At 53.7% G+C, this 14,110-nt stretch overlaps 1 protein-coding gene across 4 annotated transcripts in view; it reads left to right on the top strand.

The window, feature by feature from the left end:
• The window catches only part of TRAPPC9 (trafficking protein particle complex subunit 9), a 652,210-nt gene that overhangs the window by 528,650 nt on the left and 109,450 nt on the right, over positions 1-14,110 (top strand). For all 4 annotated transcript variants that reach the window (XM_049853997.1, XM_049853999.1, XM_049853998.1 and 1 more), the window contains one exon: positions 4,149-4,240. In XM_049853997.1, the coding sequence (XP_049709954.1) occupies positions 4,149-4,240 (92 nt within the window). The remainder of the gene's footprint in view (positions 1-4,148; positions 4,241-14,110) is intronic.

A 14,110-nucleotide genomic window follows, 5' to 3' on the forward strand; every position in this document is an offset into this window, starting at 1 on the left:
GGTGGGTTGGGGTTTTTTGTCTGTCCCCCAAAAGCCCAGCGGCACTTCACAGATGCCAGTCCTGTCCTGGCTGACAGCCCAGGGCCAGGGGCGGTGGGTACTCTCTGAGGTTCCTCACCGAGGTTCCTCACTGCTGACGCCCAAAGCCCTCTGTGACACACATCACTGGCGCAGGTCCTCATGTGGGAAAGTAGGGTTTGCTTTTTCCCAGACAGTGGAGCTGAGGACGACTGTCTCCCCGAGCATGCGCCCTTACTGTCTGTCAGCACAAGTCACTGTGAGAGGCCTCCACCCTGTTGCTGAAGAGTGAAGCTGACTGGCCCCTGTCACTTCCTGCTGCCCCTGCCTCTGACCGCTCTGGCACCCTACACAGGCTCCCCGCCAGGTAAGGGGTGTTAGCGCCCCTCAGGAAATGGAGCCTGACGAGAGGAGGGAGATGGAGCCCTTAATGAAACACTCCGCCCTGATGGCAGCAGCACCTTTTATGGGGGAAGGTGCCCAAGACTGCAGCGTCAGAAGGATGGGGCACAGTGGCAGGTGGGAGAGCAGGCAGGAGGGGGGGAGGCACCTGGCGTAGATGCAGCGCAGCTCCGCGTTCTGACACCTGCAGGCCTCTCTGAGCCTCGGTTTCCTCCTCCACCTCTGCTCTCTCGCCACTTCCTCGAATGTCTCCGTGTGCGCCTCTGCTGGAATGCTTCATGCACCCCTCACTCCCTCCCCCAAGAAAACAAGTGTCATCAAGTTGATTCCAGCTCATGGCACGCCATGTGTCAGAGTGGAACTGTGCTCTGTAATGGCTTTCAGTGGCTGATTTTTCAGAAGTAGATAACCAGGCCTTTCTTCCAAGGCTCCTCTGGGTGGACTCCAACCACCAACCTTTTAGTTAGCAGCCGAGCATGTTAAATGTTTGCACCAGCCAGGGATGCACTCCGTCTTCCATGGACTCTCCCAGGGGACTCAGTGCAGATATCCCCTCCACCGGCAAGCTTTTCAACCTTCTGCAGTGGCTACTGCTCCCTCAGGGCCTCTGCAGCCCCTACCCTTCTTAATTGCAGCCTCCCTTCATCAGGTCACGTTTCTGTGCAGGTCTGTCTCCCCACAGGCCTGTGAGCTCCTTGGGGCCAGGGTCACAGTCTGAGCTCACCATCCGCAGCCATGTCTCACAGCCCCACCCTAAACATGTGCTCAAGAGCTATTTGTTGAATGAATGAATGAATAAGTGACTGAATGAATGACTCTCATCTCCCGGGACTTTTGCAGGATCCAGTAGGATAATTAGAAGTGCTTCACAAAGTATGGAGCAGTAATAATGTCATTTCAACAGACGTGGCCTGTGTCTAATGAGATGGAGAATATTGAGTTCTCCAGAATTCTTCTTAGGGAGAAAAGTGCCTTTGGAAGAAACACTTTGATAAATTGCTTGTGGTGGAGTAAGATCCCTCAGGGAATCTGAGGCAACAGAAACAATGGCGAATTCCTGAGGTGAGGAGAGAGATTTCTGTCTCCTAAGAGAGTGGGGTGGGGGTAGCAGAGAATACGGAATGGAGAGAATAGCAATTGTAGGGGACATTTATTTAATGCCTGCCACGGGACAGGAGCACTGTTCCATTTACTCCTCATGACAGCTTCATGAAGTTGGTTATTTTGCCCATTTCACAGATCATGAAACTGAGACCCAGAGAGTTTAAGTAAATGGACCAAAGCTCATCAGTGGTGGTGTCAGGACTCAGAGCTAGGCAGAGTGTCCGGAACTCCTGTGAGCAGAGAGGAGGCTGATGGGGTTTCCTCAGGCGGCGGCTCACCTGTGTGACCCTAGACTTTTAGGGACAGCGGTCCAGCTCTCAGATTCTTGGCCAAGGGACTTATGGGGGACATAGGGGTGGATTAACCAGTAAGCAGGGTATGCCTGGGGTAAACTGTGTTTGCTTACTAATCTGTAGTGCACAATTTCACATCAAAGATGTGAAAAACAGGTGAAAGTGTGCACTGCTGGTTAGTAAGTAAGCACAAGGAAGCCCGTGCATACCTTGCTTATTGGGTAATCTCTCCCTGGGAGGACAAGTGTTGAGCTTGGTGTTGAGGTTGGAGTGGAGCGAAGCAGACAGCAGGAGTGACGACCGGAGGCAGAAGTGCCCTGAGCAGAGACCCCTGGCCGGACTTGAGGTGTCAGGCTGTAGAGTTACCCGGCCTGCAGCCTCAGGCTGTGTGTTGAGGGGCCGTGGGCTGTGGAGCCGAGCGAGGCAGGGGGCCTGTGCTACTTCCCCAGGACACTGTGCTCATTCTGCATTCACTTATTCATCAAACAGGTATTTACTGAACAACCACCATGGACCAGGCACTGTTCTAGGCCCCAAGGAAGAGGGCTGTAGCCGCCCAGCTCCCAGGCCAGTGGGGGCACCCACCTCATGAGAAGGCAATCACACCCAGTCGATTAGGGGCTGCCTAGGGGGTGCTGAGGGTCTTTGGGCCGAGGTGAGGAGTCCGGGAGGCTTCCTGGATGCGGTGGGGCTTATGGCATGGAGTATGGGAAGTCGGGTGTCCTGGGACCGCCACTGAGTTTTGGAAGAATGGAAAGGTGTCCAAAACAGCCAGAAGTAGGGCTGGGGGTGGGAGGCTGGGAAGGCAGGGCTCCTTGGTGCCCTGGGGGCTGGGATGTCTCCGCACTGGTTGCCCTCCAGCAGGGGCCCAGCGCGGTGTGGCCTGCGGGCTCTCTCAGCAGCCTTTTGTCCCTGCGTGTTCTGTTTTTATGGTGATGTGTCTGGCCCTGCTCACTGCCCCTAAGGCAGCCCCCCACCAACAATGTTTACAGGGAGCCCCAGACACACACATCCCTTTGGCAGAAGGGACCCAGGACCTGGCCTTCGATCCCCCCGGTCCCTCCCCATGCACCCAGCCTCTGCTCTGTTTGACCCCTCTGTCCTCAGACTTGGCCAGTGTGGTTTCAGTGGACACACCGTCTTCTTCACCAGACCACTAGCCTCTCACATTCGAGGTCCTGTGGGACCCCGTCCAACCTCAGAGCTGACCACCACCCACCTCGCTGTCCCATTTCCAATACCACCTCTGTTTGCTGGTGCAGCTGACTTGTGGAAGGAAGAAAGGTGGCCCCGTTTTCCCCCTTCCCCAACCACTGGAGAACATCAGATGCCAAATTCTCCCCTTCCGTTGCAACGTAAATACTGTCTAATTTACTCAGGAACAGGGCAACAGGCCCACAGGCCCTCCCCAAGCTTCAGTGGCTCTTCCGGGTCAGCGCCCACCCAGGAGACTTGGTTTCCGCCTTTCTAAACCTAATTCTCCATCCGCGGGCATTGCTGAGAGACTTTGTGACTTCCTCCATTAGGAACTGGCTTCAGTGAGTCCCATTCCTAACACCATGTAATGACATCGGGATGTGTAGTACCACAGACACAAAGCCAGCACGCGCCCACAACGCCGAGACGCGCAGCGGCTGTGTTTAACAGGATCACAGTTGGCATGTGGTATTAAGGAAGAGCAACTTCCTGTTTTCTTTATTTTCCCCAGTGAAAATCGCTGCTGGATTAGGATCACCCTTGTGGATTCCCCTCTTTCCATCATGGATTTGGGGGCCGGGGAGAGGCTCTGGAGGCCTGCATCCTCACTGAGGCTTCCACATCACCTGAGAAGAGGGAAGACGCAGATTGGTGGGAGGAGGTTCCCACCGGGTCTTCTGTCTGGAGTGTCGCTTCTGTCTGGAGGCGGCTTGGTTTTCTGGAGCTGCCGTAAAAAAAAAACTACCACAAGTGAGGGGCTTTAAAGAATAGGAATTTATTCTCTCACAGTTCAGGAGGCTACAAGTCGAAGTTCAGGGCATGGCTCTAGGGGGAGGGCTTTCCTTGTTGGTAGTCCCAAAAAAAAAAAAAAAGAGTTCCTTGAAAATCCTTGGCGTCTGCCCTCCCCTGTGTGGGTCTCTGTGTTTGATCTGCTCTTTTATAACTCAGAAACGATTGGGTTTAGGGCCCCACCCAATGCTCATATGACCTCATTAACATAACAGAGGAAACCCCTATGTCCAACAGGGTCCTATTTGCAGGTACAGGGGGTGGGATATCAGCACATATTTGGGGGGACAGAGTTCATTCCCCAACAGGGCCCAGCAGGAGCGGGTTTTCCTTGACTGAGGTGTACCCATCTCTGAAGCGCCAAGGAGAGGCGAGCGTGGAAGGACTCCTGAACCAGCTCGTCCTGGAGCACGTGCAGCTGGCCCCTCTGCAGTGGGGTGAGTACCGCGTGTGCACAGGACTCACAGGCCCACGCACTCTCAGCTGTGCGGGATGGGGTCCGTGGATATGGGCGTGCGCTTCGGAGCCTCGTGGGGGCGGTGGGAAAGCAGAGGCGGTGGGCTGCGTTGGCGTCTTTGCAGTAGTACCAGGGTCAGCTGGGTGTTGTTCCACCTGGCAGCGCACTTGCAGGTTTGTCCTGTTGCCTGTCAGTGCCGCACACACTCGTGAGCTGCTGATGGACACCGAGAGCGGCCTTGAGTTCTAGTGGCTGTGGTCGGCCAACTTCCCGACAGCAGTGGCTGCAGTCCAGATAGGTGTGCGTTCTGCAGGTATTCATGGGTCTTAGAGTTGTTTTGGGTGGCGTGAGAGGACAAGTGTGTGGCCGCCTTCTTCTTCACCCTCATTCTCTGGTCAGTGTGGACAACATATATCCTGTAAACATTGTAACTAAGGTTTATGCACAGCCCCCAAGAGGCCACTGCTATTTACAATTCGTGTTGTTATTAGCCGCCGTCGAGTCGGCTCTGACTCATGATGACCCCATGTACAACAGAACGAGACACCAGCCAGTCCATTTAACCTCAGCACCATTTATGTGAACGTTTGCTTCCCGTTGCTCCTAGAAACTTTTACCCTAGACAGTGCCCTTCTAAATAGCATTAAAAAATATTTTGCTGAGAAACAAGCTAAGCACAAGAGTTTTGCTGAAGGAGACTGGCTCACTAATTCTCGGGAAATGATTTCATCATGTAATTTATTTTGGGTCAAGTGCCGACCGTCGGCTATTAACATACGTCTCTTCTTTGTCTTCTTTAACCAAGAAATCATCGAATATTAGCATCTGGTTTTTACCCAGGATCCTCCCGTTTGCACGCTGGAGACCCATGAATTTCATACCAGCATCTTGAACAGAAAAACACATCTCCTTCCACCCCATCACCCCCACCTCTTCTTGGTGCCCTGATTCCTTCCTCAGTGAAGGCTGCCAGGGGCTGGGGGGCCGTACAGCCATGGCAGACACGAGTGGGTCAGGCAGCTCCTTCTGTGGACTCCCTTCTTGTGGCTGATCCATCCTGAGTGAGGGGGTACCGTTTCTGCAAAGGGCTTCCCTGTTCAGACCTCTGGAGCCGAGACACTTTTTAGATTGAAATGTCGTATCTCATGATCACCTGGGCACCAGATTTGGACAGCTGAGGGGGTCAGACCCGGGACCTTCCAGCCCATGGGATTGAGACTGGCCCTAGGCTCTGCTCCTTACTGCAAACCACTTCCCTGTCTTTCTTCTGCTTCAGAGAGTTACTGGGCACTGTCATCTGTCCTGTGCACTTTTGGGATCAGGCAGCCCTGGGCTCAAATCTGAGCTTGATCACGGACTGGCTGTGTGATCTTAGGCTAGTCCTCAGTCTGTCTGAGCCTGAGTGTCCTGATTCATGGAGTGGGATGATAATACCTGCTGTGTGGAGTTACTGTGAGGGTCAGATGATGCCTGGTACGTGCCCAGTGCCATCCTGCCTCCCTGCACCATCCTCCCCTCCAAAGCACGCCCGTGGCCTCGCCCCGTCCCACTCCCTACCTAGCTTCCCTTCCCCACAGGGAACATGGTCCAGTGAGGGCTGGGTATACTGCGTACTTACACGGGCCCCATGCAAGGCATGATGACATGGGGGAGCTGGGTACACTGTGACACTCACATGGGCCCTGTGTAAGATGTAATGACATGGGGGGCTGGGTACACTGTGACATTCACATGGGCCCAGTGCAAGGTGTGAGGTGACATGGGGGAGCTGGGAACACTGTGACACTTACACGGACCCAGCAGAAGGCGTGATGACATGGGTGGGGCTGAGTACACTGTGACACTCACACGGGTCCAGTGCAAGATGTGATGACATGGGGGGCTGGGTATACTGTGACATTCACATGGGCACAGTGCAAGGCGTGAGGTGACATGGGGGAGCTGGGAACCCTGTGGCATTCACACGGGCCCAGCCCAAGGCGTGATGACATGGGGGAGCTGGGTACACTGTGACACTCACATGGGCCCTGTGTAAGATGTAATGACATGGGGGGCTGGGTACACTGTGACATTCACATGGGCCCAGTGCAAGGTGTGAGGTGACATGGGGGAGCTGGGAACACTGTGACACTCACACGGGCCCAGCAGAAGGCGTGATGACATGGGTGGGGCTGAGTACACTGTGACACTCACACGGGTCCAGTGCAAGATGTGATGACATGGGGGGCTGGGTATACTGTGACATTCACATGGGCACAGTGCAAGGCATGAGGTGACATGTGGGGCTGGGCACACTGTGACACTAACATGGGCCCAGTGCAAGGCATAATGACATGGGGGCTGAGTACATGCCACACTCACATGGGCCCAGTGCAAGGGATGATGACATGGGGGGGGGGGCTGGATATATGCTACACTCATATAGCCCCCATGCAAGGAGTGAGGTGACATTCAATGACGCCGTTGACCTTGTTTCACTGATGCCCCTGAGGGGGCAGAGGAGGGGGCGGGGAGAGAAGGAACTTCAGCTATAAGAGCGTTCTCGTCTGAAGACGAGGAGGGCCTTCCCACAATGCACTGGTGCACTGGAGTACAGGCGAGGAATCAGGTGCACCTGGGCTTAATTTGTGGTTCTGCTGCGTGCTGGTGGGTCTCCCAGGACAAGTAACGTGGCTCTGAGCCTCAGTTTCCCCATCATAGGAAGGGTGGGTGTCTTCCTTGGTCGCCTCTCCGCATTGCTGCAACGGTTAGAATCTGGAGGAATGACATTTGCAGAGGTGTTCGGCAAACAGAAATCCCTAACGGCTGGCAGAGCGCAGATTTGGGATAATCACTCATCTTTAAAAGCTACAGAGTATTTTATGCAGACATTTTGTTATTCCTCAAAGATCAGCTCCATTCTAAGAGCCACACGTGCCGGGGCCTTGGTGTCCTAGGCTGCACAGGATCCTCCCCGGCGCATGCCTCCTGGCACCCACTGCTCTCCCTGCCTCAGGACTGGCCCAAGCAGTGCCCCAGGGCAGGCCACCGACAGAAGAAAGCCCCCGGAGCACCCCGAGCAGTGTGTCTCCCAGCACCTGGGGGATGGTCAGCAGGGGTGGGGATGAGGGCCTGTGCACCTGGCGCACGTCAGTCCTAGAGCGTTACCCCCGCCAGGGAGTCAAAGGTGGCCCAGCAGTCGCCACCTTTTGCTGTCTTCGTCCTTGGAGAGTTTGAGAAGGTTGTTCTGGGGACCCATTTGCATGGTGGAGAAAGACTGGCAATTTGGACGCCAGCTCTTTGTCTTCTAACTGTAGCGAGTCCCCGTGCCTCTAGTCTGGCTCTGGCTTGAGGAGCAGCGCGAGGAAATGCTTTCCAGACCTGGCTTGACTTCCCAGATCGGGGCCGGTTACCTGCCTCACTAAGATGGTGGCTCATGGGTATGACACAGTACGAGCCGCTGGGTGGCTCAAACAGCATAAATAATGAACGGGACGTGCTTACCACGTGTGAAGGGCTCTGTAGAGCACTGGAGGGTGAGAACTGAACTATATAAACTATAAAGTGATTGGAAGTTTGTTCTGTTTCTGTAATATTACTAAGGTTTGAACAGAAAGCCCATCTGAACCTAAAGTAAGTTGCTTTTCCTAAAAAAAAAAAAAAAAAAAAGGGATTAATAGAAACGAGACAAAAGTTGCACTAACATAGTGTGTCAGTCAAAAGAAATAAAGTCTCCAAGGAACGAGCATCGCTGCCACCGTTGTTGGAGGGAGCTTGTGGCGGTCTGGTTTCCCTCAAAGACCACCCCGGAGGACTCTGGGAGAGGGCGGTCCTTTGCTGCAGCCATGAGAGTTTCTGCACAAGCATGTTATTTTTCTGTTTGGCAAGGGATGACATTTGGGTCAGCTGTTGTAAACGCATTTCCCATGAACACCAGTATGTTTGCAAACAATGCAAGTATTAATCTTTTTATCCTAGGAAAAGTGCATGCCTTTTGTTTTTTGGTGAAAGTATACACAGCCAAAGATACACCATTTCAGCAACTTCTACACAGACAATTCAGTGACATGGGGGACATTCTTCAGGGTGCGCTACCATCCTTGCTATCCTCTTCCACATTATTCCACCTCCATTATCAAACTCTCTGTGCCTCAGCTTCCCCTCCAGCCTTTCAAGTTGCCCTTGTCAACTTGATCTCCTGTAGATAATTCCTAAAGGCGACGCTGAGATGGTGAGACATTCCTGCCGGGAGTCCTCGCCCCGAGGGTGTGGACAGTGTCCTCAACGTTGTCCTGGCTGGGGCCCAGACAGGACCGCTCACCTCTGTGGGTCTCAGCCCCCATGGCACCGCCGAGGCCTGTTTTTCGAGTGCGTATCACCTGCCAGTCAAGGTGTGAGGACTTCACACTGTTCCTCTTATCCTGCCCCCGGCCCTGCAAGCTTCTTCCCTTCCCTCTGCAGACGTGGAGATTCAGGCTCAGCTGGGAAATGACTGACCAGGTTCAAACGCAGGTCCCTGTCTCACCGTGAGAGTCCTGTATTCTCAGTAGAAAGCTAGGAAAGACAGAAAAGGTGGGCAGAGAAATGACCATTTTCCACCCTCCAAAACACCCTCCATTTCATTGTTGTGCACTTCTCAGTTGGTTTCCTGCCTCCAAGTTTTAATTTTGTTCTCAGAGATGATCATACCGTGTGTGTCATTGGGGTCTTTGTCTCCAAGGACAAAACACAGACATTTCCGTTTATGACCGCGTCTCAGACGTATACTCCTGGCTGCACTGTGTGTCATCAGGTGGACACAGATGGATCGGTAATCGTTCTACTGTTAAATGTTTAGGATGTTTCAGAGGTTTGCTGTTAACACAAGGTACATGCGGTGGTTCGTACACATGGCTCTTCCTGTGTTTTGGGGTCATTCCCCCAGCACAGATTCCCAGATGCTGTCAATGTTTTATAAGATCTTGGCAGACACAGGGTTACCATCTGGTAATTGCACCCCCATCGTGGTGTAGATGAACTTGACCTTGGAGCTCAGCCCACTGGGTTTCCATCCTAGTTCTGCCCCTTCCTCCCAGTGGGGCTTTACTTCAGGAAAGTTCTCTGAGCCTCAGCTTTCTCATTTATAAAATGAGGTGCTGAAGGTTCCCATCTCCTTTGGTAAAGGCTTGAATGAAAAGCCCCATGAGTGCAGCGGAGATGTCTTCACCTGGCTGTCAGACAGGAGTGGAGCACGGGGAACCCACCTGGGGGGCCCTGGAGCCAGCCCAGGTAGGCGGTGGGGGTCCAAGAAATTGTCGTCTGGGTCGCAGGTTAGAGAGGAGGAAGCCGGGGCTCTGGGGGTGGCTTCAGCACTGTGTACTTCTGCGGAGGACCCATGGGCAGAGCTGGGGTGTATGACAGGCAGGACCCAGACAGACAGCTCCCCAGAGGCCTCCTGTCTCAGCTGCATGGAGGGTCCTGGGAACTGGGGGGCTGAACCTCCAGGAGGGAAGGAGGGAGCAGGGCTGGGCCTGTCCTGCCTGTTGCGAGGACGAGAGTGCACCCGACTGTCCATCTCGAGGACTGCCTTACAGCTCCCATAGATACATGGTCACAGTGAGGAAGGAGCTAACCTGTGTGCCCCACTCCTCTCATGGCCCCATAACAGCTACGCTTCTTCCTCCTCCTCCTCCAGCCTGCATTAGCTCTTGTACCTTCCCAGACTCCTCGCTGGTTTGGCTGTGCCGTCTTTCCAGGCATCCAGTGAGCACCAGTGAGGTTTCAGCCGCATTATGGAGGTGATATTTTCAGCACTTGCTCTCCACCTAATTGCTGAGCAAGCTGCACCTGTGAGCTGGAGTTCTGAGCTGTGACACAGTAGGGCTCGTGGGAACACGCGGAAGCCCATCTAGGAGAGGAGGGCAGACGTGGGACAACTCATGGCAGACACTCTCGGCACACAGAGAATCCTCCTCCCTCCCTTCGGGGCTCACTGGAGCACCCTGACTCTTCACACGCATTTTTCACCTGACTCTCACACATCCGTGGAGTCATTGTTGTTGTTAGTTGCCACCCAGTTAGTTCCAACTCATCGTGACCTTCTGTACAACAGAAGGAAACGTGGCCAGGTCCTGTGCCGTCTTCACGGTGGCTGGTGTGTTTGAGCCCATTGTTATGGCTGTTGTGTCAGTCCCTTTCACTGAGGGCTTCCCTGGTTTTCACTGACCCTCTGCCTAACCAAACACGATGGCCTTTTCCAGCAATTGGTCTTTCCTGGTGATGTGTCCGAAGTAAGTGTGCCAAAGCCTCGTCATCCTCGCTTCGAAGGAGCATTCTGGTTTTATTTCCTCTAAGAGTGATTCATTAGTTCTTCTGGCAGTCTACAGTATGTTCTGTATTCTTTACCAGCATCACAGATCATCATTACTAGTCCCTTTAAAAAAAAAAAAATCTCAGAGAAGGAATTTTTGCCTAAGGTTTTGTGGCATGCATTGGTTCTTTGATTGCTTGATTCATTCAACAGATACTCCTTTATGAACATCTGCTGTTGGCCAGGCACCGTTCTAGGTGCTGGGGACCCACAGATAGATTAAACTGACCCCTGCCTTGGAGAAACTCCTGTCTGATGGGGGTGGGGACCCAGGTGGGTAAACAGACCATCCACACACACCGCGTGCCAGCACAGGGCTAGCGTAGATATCATGGAGGGCAAGAAGGAGGTCAGAATGGACCCCCATCCCCGCCCCACCTTGTTCCAGAAGAGCCCACAGAACATGTGGAGATGTGGTAGGGAGCCCGCAGCACTGATAGCCCCCGCCTTCCTGGGGCAGACCACCTGGACGAAGCTGGGGCCATTGTGCTTGAATGCTGCCTCCTAGACCTAAGTGGTGCCCTCTGCATTCAGCCCCCTGCATTCAGGAGTCTGGATCCCAGAGCAGGGCCCCTGAGGAGAGGTTGCCCCGGCCTCCTGGGCTCCACAGGGACGTGCACCCCCACTCCCTGAACGTCCCTTTCATTAAATTTCATAACGTGTAGGTTTGGATGGGGGTTGTTGGTTTTTGATGTGAATTCATGCAGAATGGCTGCTAGAAGTTACTGCCCATGGTCCTGTCTTTCCTGGCTTGGGTGAGGGAGCAGGAGGTGTCCTTTGAGAGCCAGTCCCCACCCAGCACCCAGCAGGACAGTGCAGCCTCAAGGGGCCAAGAGCGCCAAGCTCTACTGTCACTGCCCACTGACCCTCGCCTGTCGCCTAGTAACCTAGCAACGGCACTGGCTGCAGATTCCTCCCGCTCATCAAGCAGCTCCGAACATCTGCTCCTTGCAAAGTGTCCGTCAGCACTTCTGTGCTTCACTGATGAGGCCTGGGTTTGGGCAAGCAGAGGGACCAGTCAGCTGGGCCGAGGAGGCCCGCTTCTGCCATAGCTGGCGGCCATCTGGTCAGAGGCCCGGCGGCCAGGTAATGGTGGAGGGAGGCCAAGAAGGCTGGGGTTAACAAAGAAGAGGGTCATTCACTTATTTTTCTTCATAAAAGGTATTATATTCCTTTTAAGGGACAAAAAAAAATTAAAAAGTGGAAACAAACCAAAATCCCCATACACAAACAAAAGCCCAGACCACTCCTAACCCCCACCCAGCGAGGACACCACTGTTGGGTCCCCTGCTGTTCATTTATCTAGATGGGGCCTGAGCCTGCTCCCAAGGGCAGGGGTGGAGCGAGAGTAATGAGCACCCAGGGACAATTTCTAAGTTGCGTCCCCGCCCCCACCCTGTCCAGATTTCAAGATAAGTAGACATTGATAAAGGCAATAAAAAGGAAAAGCCGAGCACACCTGAGACCCACATGCGATTTCCTGCCACACCTGCGTCCCGGGCGGCTGGTGGGCTGACAGGCAGGCTCCGGGGGCGCCTGGCCCCCAGTGGCTCGAGCAGTGCCTCCGGGGCCGCTGAATCCTCCCAGCCGACACCGAGAGCCGCGGCAGCAGAGAGCAGCCCCGAGACATGGCTGAAGCGGGCAGGAGCTTTCTGGAGCAGCTCGAGTCCTACAGAGCTTGGTCTTGGACATATCACTGGACCGTGTGGTGTCACCGCCTCTGACCCAGTGTGGTCTGCACCTCCCACACCCCCTAGTTATGCCACTGGTGCCCCCTTAAACTTACGCCCAGGGCAAGTGCCCCCCTCTACCCCCCCTCGCTACACCAGTGCCCAAGGGCCTACTCAGTGCCAGGCAAGTCCTGAGCCCTTCCTTCTCTCTCCTCACAACAACCAAGAGGAAGACCTGTGGTCTGTCTTATTTTATGGTGAGAAAATGGAAACCTCGAAAGCTGAAGCTGGAAGTGGCCCCACTGGGCTTTGCACCCAGGCCGTCTGGCCCAGAGCTCCCTTTTTTCACTCTGCACTGTGCTGTCTCCTTTCCCCATCTCGCCCCCTCGTCTCCCCCCTGCACCCCTCAATCTTTCATTTAGTCCAAAATGTCTCAGTTTAAAAATAATATTTGGTAGCCTGCTTTATTGTGATGGTTTCCCCCAACAGAATAGCTGTGAGGAGCGTGCTAAGTAACTTTCTGTATCACCTCATTTAGTCTTCACAATAACCCAGTGGGGTAAAGGTCATTGTGTGCTTTATGGCAGAAACTGGTGAATGAAAACGTTACATAATATGTCCCCAGAACTGCCGCCCCCACTTCAGCTGGTCCTGCTCCCTTTCAGTCAGTGCCCTTGCTGCAGCCCAGAGCGAGCGTCCTCAGGTGTGACTCTGGTTGTATCTTTCTCTGCTGGGAATACTTCCCAGGTCCCATTATCCTGAAAGTCAATCCCAGAGCCCTTACTGTGTCCTAGAAGGCCTGACCTGACCCCCCTCAAACCTCTCAGTCTCTACTCCCCCAGCCCGGCCTCCCATCCCCACACTCCAAGCACCCTCAACTGCCGCCACCTCTTCCTGTAAGCCCCGCTCCCCTTCTCTAGGCCTTCATACATGCTGTTACTACAATTTTACCTAGCCCTCTTCTTCCAATTTAGGTTCTTCTAGGGAGCCTTCTCAACCACCCCCTGCACCCCACACTCTCATACCCCTATCCCCTTATGTGTTCCCATAGCCCATAACAGCGTGGTTCTCCCTACATTTCCATTGCCTGAGTCACCCACTCTGGGTGGGTGCCGTGAGAACACTTTAGCAGGTGGGTGTCCAGTGTTTGTTGACTGAAGGAAGTGATCCATGATTGAAGACCATTGCTGCACATGTGTTCAACATGATTTAATTGGCTCCATGTTGGTATGCACAAATGTGTTTAGGCATTCTCTTCTTTTTGAGGATCAGATGGTTTCCAGTTTTTCCACGTGTGACGCTACGGTGGGCATTCTTGGACATGCTCCTTTGTGCGTGCCACTGGTTAGTTCCTGAGGATCAGCTTCAGAGGAGTGTTACTGGCAAGAAGCACACGTGCTATGTGAAGACTAGTCTTAAAACACTAGTCCAAACTTCTTTTCTTTTATGTCTGCCCCATTTATCCATCCATCCGTACCCCACCCACTCATCTATCTCCATCCATCCTATCATCCGTCCATCCATCTATCCATCCATGGAATCATCCATCCACCCACTCATCCATCTATTTGTCCATCCCTCACCTACTCATCTATCCCCATCCGTTCTATCTTCCATCTATTCATCTATCCATCCACGGAACCATCCATGCACCCATCCATCCATCCGTCCCTCACCCACTCATCTATCCGCATGCATCCCGTCATCCATCCTTCCACCCATCTATCCAACCACAGAACCATCCATGCACCCATCCATCCATCCATCCCTCACCTACTCATCTATCTGCATCCATACCGTCATCCATCTTTCCATCCATCCATGGGACCATCCATGCACCCATCCATCCATC

Source organism: Elephas maximus, chromosome 15, assembly GCF_024166365.1.
Source record: "Elephas maximus indicus isolate mEleMax1 chromosome 15, mEleMax1 primary haplotype, whole genome shotgun sequence".
In the NCBI taxonomy this organism is placed as follows: Eukaryota; Metazoa; Chordata; class Mammalia; order Proboscidea; family Elephantidae; genus Elephas; species Elephas maximus.